This window comes from Salmo salar, chromosome ssa18 (genome assembly GCF_905237065.1).
Source record: "Salmo salar chromosome ssa18, Ssal_v3.1, whole genome shotgun sequence".
Taxonomy (NCBI): Eukaryota; Metazoa; Chordata; class Actinopteri; order Salmoniformes; family Salmonidae; genus Salmo; species Salmo salar.
In genome coordinates, this window is record NC_059459.1 from 22,873,737 (window position 1) to 22,888,959 (window position 15,223).

General features: G+C 44.2%; 1 protein-coding gene across 7 annotated transcripts; it reads left to right on the plus strand.

Moving 5' to 3' along the window:
* Positions 1 to 894: 894 nt before the first annotated feature.
* On the plus strand, positions 895 to 13,866 carry LOC106577056 (protein NDNF). Of its 7 annotated transcripts, none has more exons than XM_045700882.1 (6): positions 6,203 to 7,726; positions 8,501 to 8,567; positions 8,653 to 8,809; positions 9,020 to 9,152; positions 9,534 to 9,656; positions 11,801 to 13,866. In XM_045700882.1, the coding sequence occupies exons 3-6, from the start codon at positions 8,720 to 8,722 to the stop codon at positions 13,219 to 13,221; spliced, it is 1,767 nt and encodes a 588-aa protein (XP_045556838.1). In that variant the 5' UTR covers positions 6,203 to 7,726; positions 8,501 to 8,567; positions 8,653 to 8,719; the 3' UTR covers positions 13,222 to 13,866. The 7 variants fall into 7 exon arrangements, with proteins under 7 accessions (XP_014010236.1, XP_045556838.1, XP_045556836.1 ...); XM_045700880.1 differs by having other exon boundaries at positions 8,501 to 8,566; positions 8,719 to 8,809; XM_045700881.1 differs by lacking the exon at positions 6,203 to 7,726 and adding an exon at positions 7,733 to 7,995 and having other exon boundaries at positions 8,501 to 8,566; positions 8,719 to 8,809.
* The last annotated feature ends 1,357 nt before the right edge of the window (positions 13,867 to 15,223 follow it).

Sequence of the window (15,223 nt, forward strand, 5' to 3'; positions counted from 1 at the left end):
GCCAGGGAGGGAGAAATAGGGGGAGAGCTGATAGCTTTGAAAGAGTCCAGCAGCAGTGAGGGGTCCTTCCTTAAAAGGGTGACAGATTTTGATACTGCTCCGATCATTAATATTCTCATTAATACATTTGCAGATGGTATTGCTTTAAGCCCCCATATTGCAGAGGGCTCTCAGGTTAGTGTAATGACAGACAATACCCCCTCTGGGTGAACTGGCTCCATTCAGAGCTCCTCAATAGCCTTGCTGAAGTAGCTAAAGAATGGGTCAGAAAAGCCCTGGTGAGGGAAAAGAGAGGGGAGTAGCACACAATGCAAACGATATTGATTAAAGACCGGAGCAGAGAGTACCAACATGAGGCTCTCCATTGTGTGTCTTTGTGTGGAGATGAGAGGGAAGGCTGGGTGGGGTTGGAGAGCCACTGATATCAATGTGCTTCTTGCTCCTCTGAGAGATGTACCTGTCCCCTACGTGGCTCCGTACCTCCTCACACCACACCACTCCAACCTAGTTCCAGGCTTTAGACATTGCTTGCCCCACGCTATACTGTGTTGTGCTACTGTCACTGGCTGGTGTGGACACAGTGGTATTTCATTGACATGTCTTCTGTCTGTTAAGCCATTATTCTTGTGTTCATATTCAATTAGATAAACTCTTGGCACCAAATCAAATGGCAGAACAAGATGTGATCTCAAGCTCCCAGTTCATAATCAATACAGATCTTATCAGATCCTCCAGTGAATGGTTAATGTGGGCAAGTTTTGTATCATCACCCTCTCCCCATCCTCTGCCATTGCTCTTGACACCCCCCCCCCGCACACTCCCTTCACCACCACCCCCACTCTGCGACCTCACCATCCGTCCTCTCACTCTCACCCACTCACTCAGTCACTCTCAGTCTGAACAGACACCCCCACACACACACATTAACACAACACACGTGTGTCTACCTCTGTTCGACTTTTGCTGCTCACTTGCCAGTGAGCTCTGAACAGGGCTGGAGAATAGGAGAGAAAAAGAGGAGAAAAGAGGAGAGGAGAAGAGGAGAGAAGAGAGGAGAAGAGGAGAAGAGGGGAGAAGAGATAGAAGCTTTACTCACGGACTGGCTGACATTCACATAGCGATCACAGATCTTCTAGGACACGTACAGAGCAAGGCTCCACGTGTGACTGAGTGGGACCTGCAGATACCCAATACTGTGCCTTGGGACCTGAACACACACATTGGGAGTTGTGCTGTGGTAGCCAGACACCTATTAAAGCAGAGAGGCAAACCCCAAGGAAGGGAAGGGGGCGTCCAACAAGAACCTGAGTGTTGACTCGAGCTCCTCCTCCCGTCCGTCTCTCATCCTCCTCTTGTCCATCTCTCCTCTCATCCTTCGTATTCTGCTCTGGAGTGCACTGTGAGGTAAGGACACGCATGTTGTCGTTGTCAAGTGCCTGTGTGTGCATCATCTTGAAATGTTAACATCGATAAACAAGCCTGGATGTTATTCAAACTTGTTTTCTACATCAGAGCCTTTTTTTCTCTCAGTCTCAGGAGGTTGGAGAAAGCTATGTGGGGGTTTGGAGTACTTTGCATTTGTTGTCGGTGGGACAAATAGATGACGCAGATAGTGAAGCTTTTATGTTGTTCTTCTTATTTTGATTTACATCATTTTCTATATAGCTTTCCTCTAAACCATTGAATGTTTGACTATGACTGGTGGTCTGTTAATAATTTGTCTGGCTCTCTGTCCGTCAGACTGCCTCGTTCTCTGTGTCTCTCTGTCAGCCTGTATCTTAGTCTGTTCCTCTAGTTCCCCATAAGAGTTGCTAAGTGTGAATGTGTAGTGGGAAGTGATAGCAGAAGGAAAGAGGACCTATGCAATGAAGATCCAGCAAGAGCGTGTGTGCGTATCTGTGTGCATGCACATGTGTGTGTGTGTGTGTGCGAGAGAGAGAAAGAAGGGGTGGTGGATGTGAGGGAGAGCGAGCGAGAAGGCTAACACACTCAAACACTAGCAATGGGGTAGAAAAACAGCCGTAAAAAATCTTATCATGGTCCAGCTCCTCCTAGCCTTCACCTCCCACCCCTCGCCATATCATGCACCCCCCCTCCCCCCCATGCCATTTAATCTGTCCCTCCAACCCACTCACAGGAGGCAGATGGGACCCCTGAGTCTAGGACAGAAGGCATCTGACACCATGTCTATACTGATAACTTACAGTAGGACTGAGCACTCTGAAACTGACTCCAGGCCTGTGTGCACCGAGACACAGTGAAGGCTGATTAGAGATAGCGGCTATACAAGAGAAAAGTAGAAGGATTTATGTAAATGTTCATTTAGTGCTGAAAAACTAACGAAACAAGCAAAAAGGAAGAAATTAGATAGGAGCGACTTACTGTAAATGAGACAGAAATGAGAGATGGAGGAAGAAAGAGAGACATGATAATAAACTCAATGCCCCAATCCTGTGGCAGGAGAATGTCCGTGAGGACCGTGTGTGTAAAGCAGTGTATTTATAGAGAGCTTTGGTTAAGATCACTATGCTGTTCTCTCTCTCTCTCTCTCTCTCTCTCTCTCTCTCTCTCTCTCTCTCTCTCTCTCTCTCTCTCCACTCTTAGAGAAAAAGGTGCTGTATAGAACCTAAAAGGGTTCTTAGGCCTTCCTCATAGGAGAACCCTTTGAACAACCCTTTTTTTGTTCCAGGAAATACCCTTTTGGTTCCAAGTAGAACCGTTTTGGGTTCTAACTCTTTCCACAGAAGATTCTATTTGGACCCCAAAAGGGTTCTACATGGATCCAAAGGGGGATTTTTTCTGGAACTTAAAAGGGTTATCCTTTTGGCTGTAATTTGCTGAGGAGACGTATGCATATTTTATCAGCAGGCACATTTAGAGAAAAAACAAGTCTGAATGAGAGAGAGAAAGACACAGAGAGACAGAGAGAGAAAGCGAGAGCAGGGGTGTGTGAGAGAGAAGAGGACAGAGGGGGTGGGGGGCAGAGGTCTGGTTTATAGTATGCATGTGGCACCAGTTATGAGCCCATTAGACATGGAGCTGTAGTAAACACCACTTAGCTTAATTTGTGTGCCTTCTTCCATCACACTTTCTCTTATTTTCCTGTCACAGTCTCTCTCCATTTCTCATTCTCTATTACTCTGGACCCCATGTCCTCCCCCTCCTCTCATTCTCTATTACTCTGGACCCCATGTCCTTCCCCTCCTCTCATTCTCTATTACTCTGGACCCCATGTCCTCCCCCTCCTCTCATTCTCTATTACTCTGGACCCCATGTCCTTCCCCTCCTCTCATTCTCTATTACTCTGGACCCCATGTCCTTCCCCTCCTCTCATTCTCTATTACTCTGGACCCCATGTCCTTCCCCTCCTCTCATTCTCTATTACTCTGGACCCCATGTCCTTCCCCCCTCTCATTCTCTATTACTCTGGACCCCATGTCCTTCCCCTCCTCTCATTCTCTATTACTCTGGACCCCATGTCCTTCCCCTCCTCTCATTCCCTATTACACTGGACCCCATGTCCTTCCCCTACTCTCATTCTCTATTGCTCTGGACCCCATGTCCTTCCACTCCTCTCATTTCTCTATTACTCTCCCCATGTCCTCCCCCTCCTCTCATTCTCTATTACTCTACCCCATGTCCTTCCCCTCCTCTCATTCTCTATTACTCTGGACCCCATGTCCTTCCCCTCCTCTCATTCTCTATTACTCTGGACCCCATGTCCTCCCCCCTCTCATTCTCTATTACTCTGGACCCCATGTCCTTCCCCTCCTCTCATTCCCTATTACACTGGACCCCATGTCCTTCCCTTACTCTCATTCTCTATTGCTCTGGATCCCATGTCCTTACACTCCTCTCATTTCTCTCATTACTCTCTCTCACTCCCCCTCCCTCTCTCATTTGTCTTTCTCCCCATCTCCCTCCCTCTCTGTAAAAGCTTTATGGGTTGCTCACTCCTCTACTGAGATAATGAGATCCTCCATACTTTGTAATGATGCAGCTGTTGTTGGTGTGGAACTTGGAGGTCCCAGGGCCTGATCAAGACTCAGATTCATCTGCCTAGTGCCTATGTACGATTGTCATCTGATCTGCAGGGCACAGCCTTGACGCTGACAAACAAGCGCCAACAAAAGGACGTTTTTGAAGACTGTGACTTTGAACGAATGCATTTTCTCTCTGGAGACAAGAGCCAAGACCTGTAATCATATCTACAAATCATCACAACAGCAAGAACAGCAAAGAAAAAACATCCCAATCTGAAAACGGTTTCAAAGTTCTTGCAGCTTTGTCTGCTTTTGTCAAAAGAATCTGTATTCCAATTGGATTATACTAAAGCACCTCCAGGTGTTGTTTACGTCAATCCAAAGTAAATTGGCTGCTTTTCTCCAATAACAAGGATTGTAAAGACCATGAAAAAATACCCTATATTTAGAGAACAAACCCATTTGAACTACCTTACTATAAATAGAGATATACAGTAAATTCAAAGGAATCCACTTCTGAGTAATATTTGCAATCCACTTCACACTTTGAAAGTCGTACAATGATGGATTTTTCACCAAGTGTCAAGATGCGCCATACAGATCCAGAGTAAAGTTTGCTTTCCTGCATGAATAATTCCGTGTGAACTGCGGAAATGTTACCTCATATTAATGAATCATCTGCTACTAGACCTCTTTAGTACTTGATGAATGGTAGGAGCAGAACTATGTGATGGAACTGATCGATGCTGTTTACCTTTCCCCTGTTCTTTCAGTTCCTGGGGGACGGCATAGTGGTGTCTGAGTGTGAATGATGGCAGCGATGGCCTGGTATCTCTGCCTGGCCGTGTCTCTCCTCTGTGGCATTCCCTGGCCCCAAGGACACTCAGCTCTGGCTCCTGAGAACGAGGTGCCACTCCGCCCCACCGCCTGGCTGCCTGATGGAAAGGTCACCACCATACATCTGCCCAAAGGACGCACCCGGAGGTACAGCACAGAGACCCCATCAGGGGAGGTGGATAGTATTGCACACTAAATGTTTATGTTCCATGTCCTGGACATAGATTGAAATACTTAAAAGTGGCCTCTGTTTAATATCCTGTCTTTGTCCAAGTTTATACTGTCACTACAAAGGGTTATAATTACAAGGTACCTAAATGGTGATTTCCTGTGTAATTCTTCATGGGTTTGAGCAACAACAATGACAGCCTTAATCTTAATAGCCATTCCTTTAGTCGTTGGAAAGGCAGCGGTTCAGTGCAGTGGCCCCATGGGCAGGAAGAGCAGCCCACTTGGCCCAGGCTCTGCTGATCAGTGCCAGTTGTAGAGCTCTAACACTGGGAGCTGTAAATTGTAATAAAGGCATCCGTGTGAGCTGCAGTCTGTCCATTGATGCATTTGTGCATAATGAAACAACATTTTTAGAAAATGAGAAAAAAATCTGCTAATGATGATTCTAATTAATCAATCAATTAAACCAAGTATTACCCGTCATAACTTTAGCATGGCACAGCTGTTGACAAACAGCAGCACAGTACCAGTTGATCCAGAACATACATGTAAAAGAAGGACGATACTTTTCAAAGGGCAGAGTAAATATTCTGGAGGCTATGATAACATAGAGGTCAATTATGTTATGTCTCGATATTGAATGACTCACCTTGATGAGTGATGTTGGTGACAGTATAAAGATGATCAAATAATGATGTCAGAATCAGTCGGTGATAATGATGTAATGGTCAGTTGGTGAGTTTAAATCTAATTATATTGTGAAGATGAACAATAAGCTTGTAGGAGACTATAATGTCTAAGTAGAGAGATATGGTGGGTCTAATGTGGAGATGTGAGCAAAGAGATCTCTATCTGTACAGCGCAGGTCCATGGAAGCTCATCACAGATTGTTAGTTGACCTCTCCTTGTTAACTTTATGGGTTTATCAGTGTATGGAGAAAAAAGCTGATAGATATTTTATACATTTATTAAATGCTTTAGTGGCTACATGTTACAGTACCTTTCTAAGTGTGGGACAAAAAATGCATGAAAACATTTGAAGTGGAATCCCTTTTTTGTGTGGTGCCTATCTTCGTGCAGGCTGTACTTCACACTGAAGAAGAAGGTTGCGATGATGTCTGTGACCGTCAGTCCCTGTGACCTCCCCATCGAGTGGACCCTTGAAGCCCGAACCCTGAAGGACAAACCGCCTAAAAGTCTGCACTGTGAGTGTGAAACACTGATAGACAATAAAAGCAATTACACACAACACCCTCTCACATGTAATTCCTATTCATATCAATTCGGTTTCATTACACCACAATCCAATTCAAACTGGAGACATTTATTTTTGACATAGTGGCCATTAAAAGACTAACCCTGGTCATAAATGTCTACAAGATAGGAGAGACTTAATCATTCCATTGGTCTTGTTCTCTCTTTCCACATCTCTGTTTTCCTCTCTCCCTCTCTCTTACACACACAGTACTGAGCCCAGGATACTGAATAAAACCGGTTTAGTATATCACTGGACAATCTTTCCAAGCATTTTACCTTTTGCTTTCTTTAATTTCAAAGCAAGAAGGACAGTAATATATCTAAATGCCACACTTTTTTTCCTGAATGTAAGAAAGATTAGACTGAAGTATTGCCAGTACTTGAGAATGAGAGAGTTAAAACATTTGCCATTTCAAATAAGACACATACTGAGAGCGAAATAGATAGGTTTGTATAGAACGTCATGCAAGTTCTACCCTGTACAGTATAAACTGAAATTCAGCATAAGTCAGACCTTTAACATTCCATTGAAAATGTATCATATTCATGCCCAAGATCAGACTCTGCGGTTTTTATTTGTGATGCTATGGGCTAAGTGAAACCCGAAATAGAGCATATCTGGTGAAAATCTCTTCAAGAGTTGCAAAGATATAACTTGAGTGACAAAATAGAGAACAGATAAATCTAAGCTACATAACTACATTCATTTATATGTTATAATAATCTACGGTTGTGCATCAATTAAACACAAAAGTAGCCTTTTTATGCCAACAATGAACATCCTCCATGAACCTCACCAGCCTGCTTAGTTAACATCAGTGGGTATTCTAGATGGACAGACAGCTTCATGAAGTTAACAGAGACACAGACACTGAGTGTACAAAACATGAGTCTTTTTATGAGGGCAAAGGGGGGTGTAAACTCAATACTATGAAGCCGTTCCTAATGTTTTGTACACTCAGTGTAAATCATTCAGTATGTGAACCCAAGGCTTCCCAAACTCTGCCTAAATTATTCAGTTTGATTGTGTAACATTTGGAACCCTTTCATTTCCATAATAAAAAGTAACTGCCCCTAAAACCAACGAATCCCTTTGAAAACAGTATGTGTGTCATTGATGTCAGAAACATTTATTCTAGTGTCAAAATTGACTAAAAGGTGTAATTGGATACATTTGGTAATAAAGTCAGTATCGTCTAAAACGGAGTTTGGAACCTCCGCGCTTCACAACGAGTAAATTAAGGTTGGGTTTGGATTACGACGTCAACATATCATTCCCCCTTTTTCCAAGCTCCATGTGCACATCACCCCTCTGCCCACGTCGCTTCATTATTTCATCGCCCTCAACGCGTTCAAAGGATCACGGCGTGAAAAGCCCAATACGGATTGCACAGCCAACAACTATGGTTTGCATGCCCTGCGGAAGGACCCTATCACGCGGAATAGGTGGTTGGAGTTTATTGCGGTCTCCAGTGGTGGTGAGTATACCGGTAGCTAGACCATAGACTGCTGGTGATGTATATTTAGATCGTCATTATCACTGTGATCGCTAGTATAGCTGACTTTAGCTAACTAGTTAGGTACCAAGCTAACGTTAGCCTACCTCAATACAACTCGGATTTGGCTTGGAAACACGATAACATTTCAAAAGAAGGCAAATAATTAGTAGCAACACCTTTTGTAATGATTCTGATGTCACCAGATAGCCAGCCAACTAAGATTGAGGAAAGCACCATATTTTAGCTAGGTAACGTTAGCATTGCTAGCTATCTTTGACGAACTTTTCTAGTAACAGTAATGACAACATTGGCATCTCTCTAAAGTAAATTTGATGACATCATAATATGGCAAAGTTGTTTCCTAATAATTATTTGCGTACTTTAACAATGTCGTCATATTTCTATGCAGCTCTAAATTAGTGTAATTTAGACGAAACTGTCACATTAGCCTCCGAGGCGAGATGCAACTTATGTAGGGCACAAATAGATACTGAATGCAGCTAGTTATGGTGGTACTAGCTAACTCATGTCTGACAACAGTGTAGTGACTAGCAGCAACAAACTCAACCCAGGGCCATAGAAAAATATGTCATAGTTGGTTGCATAGTGTAACGGCGTCACTGCCCTGAAAATGATCCAATCTTGTGTCAGTCAGTTTACATCTGTAAAACATAGAAATGAAATTACGTTATTTTTCGAGCTCTGTTTATAATTGAGGGATGATGATAATCGTTGACCCTGTTTTTCTGTTAGATAAAGTGCACAGTTGGGTGCCAGACTGATCCCCTGGTCATGAATGGACCTACCAAAAGGAGCAAAGGTGGGTATCATAACATGTCCAGCAATGTGATTGCAATGGTTTAGAGACCTCCAAAAATAATTTAGTTCACTTGTTATTTTCACAGCTTGTAAAGTAAGACCTCATAATAAAGTTGTGTCATGTGACACCTCTGTTGACATTCTCCCTCAACGATGAAAAGGACACGCCATCATGAGGCCTCTGATAGTGCCCGAGTTACTGCACTGATGACACAGTCGGCTTCATCAATGACGACAGGGAATGTGTGTTATGTGAAAAGTTGTATTAAAAAATACACTGCTGGATAAACTAGTAGACTAATTCCCCAGCCAAGCAAATACATTTAGTAGAGACATTTTGGTTAAGTGCATTAGCAAAAAGCTTTGTCTTTTCTTTAGAACAAAATGCAATGTACTACTTGGCTGTCACAGGCCCACCCTGTCAACACCACCTCATAAGATTGCCTTCTACAGTTGTTCGAGAGCTGTCCAGTTTACAGCCAATCATACAGCATAGAGAAGACCAACAAGGGGGCCCTCATCAGCATCATGCAGACATGCCCTGGCTGTGAGCATTCCTATGAATGGAACAGTCAATCACATGTTGGCAAGTATCTGGTTAGCAACCTTCACCTATTGGCGGCAACTGCTTTCACAGGGTCACCTTCTGTACACATACAGAAGGTAAACCATTTCATTACTTTGATACATTTGATAACCCAATTGTGAAACATGATTTATGTAAACTGATATTATTTGTTGCTTATTTTCTCATTCTTAGATGCATGTAGTGTCCAGGGCATAACCTAGCCTGGTGGAACCAGCCTGATCGCTGTGTTCATCATTCTACTTCACTTCACATTTTATGATATCTGAAGTGAAATAGAAAGGTGAACGCAGTGATCAGGTTGGTTCCACCAGGCTAGTCATAACCACCATTGATAATGTAATTGTGTGTGTGTGTGTGTGTGTGTGTGTGACCAACCAGTATCTTTGATAAGGGGCCAGGAGCTGATCTATGCTGCTATGCCCATCAACGGGGCTCTGGCAAAGACCTCGCCTCACCTCTTGCCTGCTCACCAACGGTCGTCGATGGCAAGACCAGACTCACGTAGGTTTAGTCTGACCTGTTCAAACTTCTACATAGTACCCTTTTGTGTGTCAGATGTTACCTATGTGTTCACAGAAACATATATGGAGCCAGCACATGTAGACTTGCAAGATTATGTGATGAAGTCCAGACTGACAGACAGGCTTGATACTGATGTTTTTGAATGGAGACCTGGCACTCAGCATTAAAATGTAACTGGACACAACTTATTTGTATTGTCTTTTTTGTTTGTTATTGAATGCTATCAGTCAATATGGGGAGAGAGAAACCTTGTGTATTCTGCACTGTGACCAGGGAACTCCTGTTATATACAGTACAACACACAGGAAGGTATGACCATACTTGACATGTTTGCCAAGGTAGCCCCATTGCCACCAAACAAAATACCAATTGGCACAGTATCTGTATCGCCTGGGAATGACAATGAAAGGTGCACATTGTTATGTTAGCTGAACACTGCTTCTATGGCAGTGGTATTAAAACTTTTTCAGCGGGGACACCCGCTGCCGACCCCATCTCACCCCAAATCTAATGACAACCTTAAAAATCTGTCAAATTTGATTTTCACAACAAATAACAAAATTGAGAACCGATGCATACATTTACTCAATTTTATTTTTCAAATGATCTTCCTCAGTAAGGTTTGTATATTGTCCCATACAATAATCTGTACTCTGAATGTTTTATTTATTATCTGAAGGGTTGTTTATTCTACATGGGCCTGTTACTACATTTGAAAATGATCAAAACTCTTAGTTTAGAATATCTACATAAATTCAGCAATTGCATTCTTCCCATGTCACTCTGTAGGACACTGACCTATTCAACTTCCTCCAGCATCTGACCATACATCTGCCTGTAGTTATTGAACTCAACCTGCAGGAGGTTTGTTGTGATTGAGTTTGGGGGAAACGGCTGCGGGCAAGGTTCTGTCAGATGGGTGTCTTGGTGGTGGAAAGGATACACCCACATCAAACGACACCTCCAAGCCAACTCATGTTTTGCTTCTGCCATTGCTGTCATCAATCACATTTATTTATAAGCCCTTATTACATCATCAGTTGTCACAAAGTGCTTATACAGAAACCCAGCCTAAAAACACAGAGCAAGCAATGCCGATGTAGAAGCACAGTGGTTAGGAAAACCTCCCAAGAAAGGCAGGAACTTACACAGAAACCTAGAGAGGAACCAGGCTCTGCGGGATGGACAGTCCTCGTCTGGCTGTGCCGGGTGGAGATTATAAGAGTACATGGCTATTAATGCCAGATCGTTCTTCAAGATGTTCAAATGTTCATAGATGACTAGCAGGGTCAAATAATAATCCCAGTGGTTATAGAGGGTGCAACAGGTCAGCACCTCAGGAGTAAATGTCAGTTGGCTTTTCATAGCTGAGCATTCAGAGGTCGAGACAGCAGGTGCGGTAGATTGGGGGGGGGGGTCAAAACAGCAGGTCCGGTACAAGGCAGGGCGTCCGGTGAGAGATGGGAGAATTAGAGGGAGCATACCTAAGATCACACAAGACACCAGATAAGACAGGAGAATTACACCAGATAGGACAGACTGACCCTTGCCCCCAGCACATAGACTACTGTAGCATTGATACTGGAGACTGCGGGGGGTCTGAGGAAACTGTGGCCCCTTCAGACAGGGTCAACCAGGCAGGGTATAACCCTACCCACTTTGCCAAAGCACAGCCCGCACCAAAGTGATATCACTAACTTAGTACCCTGAGACAAGGCGGAGTAAAGCCCACAAAGTTCTTTCCCACCGCACGAGCCAAAGGGGACGCAAAACCGGACAGAAAGATCACATCAGTGACTCAATGCCGCCAGCATTTCTTGAGGCGCAAGCCTAAAAACTAGGCCAAATCAGCAGGTGCCGTTCCCCTTTATGTCAGGAGAAACTATAAATGCTTATGGTGAAAAGGGGTTCATATGAATAAGGTAAAATCTTTTTAGCACTTCATTGATTATAGTTGAGTACTGTATGAATTAAAAGTAATCAAGATACATATTGAACTGTAAGACTATATTCAATGGGTGTGAGAGTATGTTCTGTCTAGTTAGTGTAAGTCTGTGTGTGGCACTGTGCATGTATGAGGCAGAATTTTCATGACGTGTGGCTTAACAGTGTTTTCTGCACAGGGAGTACCAAGAAGAGTATGCCAGAGGTGTGGTGGAGAGGACCTGGAACTGAAGCCAAGATACACACCTACACTGGCAACGCCATGAACACGTACACAGGTCCTTCGTACGCCCCAGCATCTATCTACATCCTCAGGCTGCGGTCCAAGGACCAGGACACCAGGGCTACTGTGTACCTCCATGAGGGCTCTGGGACCTCCTGGGCCTTCCCACAGCTTCCCTCTGACTCCCGTGTCCACACCCTGGGTGTAGGAATGACCAGTGTCACCCTCAGCTGGGCCCCCAGTGCCTCCCTCAAAAGGCTGCACACCCAACGCAGCTATGACTACTGTGTCCTCGTCAATCGCAAACATAACTACCGCAACCTTTGTGCCGCCCAGGAGGGCATCAGGAAGGAGCGGGAGAAAGATAAGAAAAGGGAGAAGAAGAACAAACAGAGGAAAGTAACTGTGTGGCCGATTCTCAAAGACTGGTGGTGGCAGCAGTGGGATGCTGACACTGAGCTTCGGTCACCCGCTGCGCTCCGTGACGACTATGGTCATCTCCAATGTGCTTGTAAGGGAACAGAGAGCGTGTGCACTGTCTCTGAGCTCGTCCCTGACACGCAATACTACTTTGACGTATTTTTGATTGACAGGCTAAATGGAACCAGTGCAGCATATACTGGAACATTCGCTCAAACACACGAGGAGGCCCGACCAGCTATCACACCACTTAGGGAAGGGGAGCTCCAGTGGGTGACCTTCCGGGATGGAGGCTCAACCTCTGGGGAGTTCTTTAGCTTCCGCCCCCGGGGCTGGCAACAGAGTGGCCTGCTCACTCTACAGAGCTGCGGAAGCAGTGAGAAGATCAACGTCACCGTTTCCAGCAAGGGCAAAGAGCTGAGCTCCCAGGCTGTGGGAGAAAACCTGGCTCAGATCTGGCTCCAGGGCAGCCCTTCCTACCTCATCCACTTGGAGAAAGCGGGAACGGCGGCTCCCAGACAAGCTGCTACAGGAGTGCTGAAGGCCTCTGTTAAGATGCAGGCGTCCTCCACTTACCATCGTCAAGGGATACCTTCGCTCCCCTCCACTCTGCAGATAAAGTCTTTCAACAGGCTCAGGAGCTGTAAATCTGTCACCCTGGCCTGGATGGGCACAGAGGAGAGGAGCCTTTACTGCGTGTACCGCCAGAGGCTGGGTAAGGGGGGGGGGAAGAAGGGAGGCACGGCACCCTGCCTGGGGCCTGAGTCACGGTCGGACACTGAGAGGGTCCTGTGTAAATACTTCCAGGAGCTCAACCCTCGACGGGCTGTCACGACAGCCGTGATCGGAGGCCTGGAGCCTGGGGTGGCCTACATATTTGATGTCTATCTAATGAGACGCTGGGGGATCCCCATAAAGTACAGCAGCAAGACAGTAAGAACCAGGAAGGAGTGCTGAGCTGCTGCCCACTCCTAGTCTCAGTCTGCAGCAGCATTGGACTAAACAAAGAGGTGATTTACAAAGACTTACCATGACAAAGTCATTCTACTATGAGGGAGACTGTTAAGAAATGTGGTACACCCTCTGAAGAGTGGTCACATTTGAACACTGGTACTCATGGATTGGGTAGAAGTAGCAGAGGGGCGACTGCACACCAGCAAAATTCATTCCATTTCAGTAACCTGTGCTTTTTGTCTTTTTGTTCATAGTTGTTGATGATGTGCCAGTTGTCCAGGTACTAATTGTGCGACTGAGTACAAAGGAGGATATACGTTTTTGATTAATACAAATTTTCAGTGAAGACCGTGCCAAAAAATATGCAACAGAAGCAGATAGAGATTTGATTATACTTTGCAATGGGGAGAGAGAACTTATGGCAAGAACCTACAGTATATATTTAGTGCTGCATTGTTTTGTTTCAATATTCTACAGGCTTGAAACAGATAGGGTAATCTATTGATGCTTAGCGCAAAGTCAATGTGTATCTTGTGTTCTGCTTTCGCATGAAGTAGATAACATTTGTTAGCGACTAGCTTCATTGTCGTTGATGTATTATTGTGCTATACTTCAAATACACCAATAAACACACATTAGGTATCTGTATCCTGGTATCAACATTCATCACTATCCTCTTTTGGTTGACTTGTCTCTTTGCTTAGTTAGTTAAGAAAACAAATTGAGAGATCAACACACACCTACCCTATACTAACTTGCATTTATTTATCTCTAGGCTACTTGGATGATTGCTACAAAACTAAAGAGTAAGACTAAAGATCATAAATGTATCATAAAAAATATCTCAAATCTAAAGAACATGATTTAAAATACTTTCGATAACAATATTATTGATATAGAGGCAATAATGATTGAGAGATCACTGCACTTCCTGATTTGACCTCATTAAGAAATGCTAGCGGCCATGACTGAATTCAAACTTGAGTTGGTTTTTGGGTGTGGTTTGATGTGGGTGTCTCTTGTGTGTGTTTGAAGGTGGGAACAGGTAGCCAAATTATATTGCCAGTTAGCTTCAGCCGGCTGGTGTGCGATAGTGGCAAAGTTGTTTGGACTTTGGATAGCCTATCTCTGGGGATAGTTAGGGACTGTCAATAAATTGCACAATGTAAATGGGACAATATTTTAATGTTGCACAACTTTTAGTTGTCTAATTCAATTATTTAAATTAATATATGAATTTCTGGTTTGATGTTTTTAGGTCATTGAAATTTGGCACAGTTGACCTTTTTAAAATATTGTCCCATGTACATTATATAATTGACTTATCGTCCCTAACTAGCCCCATAGGGATATCGAACGGTCCATGCCATCCGGGGTACTTGGGGGGGGAGTACCTACCCCATTGAAGTTGACATTTAAAATGGTAAGGGATGGTTAGGATAGGTATGTCCCAAGGATCCCGGATAACACCGACAAATATCAAACAAAATTGACCCTGGGCTTTACAATGGCATCGCCTGCAGCTACTCCGAATTGATGATTACTTGGGACCAAGGAAAACTGTTAGGATATCCTTCATTCAGTTACATTTTTTTCTTCCTATCAATCTCAGTTTTGGACAAGAATGACTTTATGACCAACATTTACCTATTTACACTTTGTAGTCAATTTTGACACTAGAATAAATGTTTCTGACTCATATCGATTCCACATAGGCCATTTTCAGAACGAGAAGTTTTGTAGGCGAAGTCGCTCTTTAAGTCACTGTTTTTTTTTACTACTTTTTCTCCCAAATTTCGTGGTATCCAATTGGCAGTTACAGTTTTGCCTCATCGCTGCCACCCCCGTACGGACTCGGGAAAGCCGTGCGTCCTCCAAAACACCACATAACCAAGCTGCACTGCTTCTTGACACCATGCCCGTTTAACCCGGAAGCCAGCCGCACCAATCGCGTTTTGACCACGTGCTTTAAGACCCAAACGGCGTTTCATACGACAGAGCCTGG

What these genes read in the sequence shown, in the direction of transcription:
- LOC106577056 (XM_045700880.1), top strand. Translation starts at nt 8,544, where the DNA reads ATGGACCTACCAAAAGGAGCAAA. An exon ending in GACCTACCAAAAGGAGCAAA is followed by an intron (nt 8,567 to 8,718) that starts GGTGGGTATCAT and finishes TTCTCCCTCAAC; the next exon opens with GATGAAAAGGACACGCCATC. An exon ending in GAACAGTCAATCACATGTTG is followed by an intron (nt 9,153 to 9,533) that starts GCAAGTATCTGG and finishes GTGACCAACCAG; the next exon opens with TATCTTTGATAAGGGGCCAG.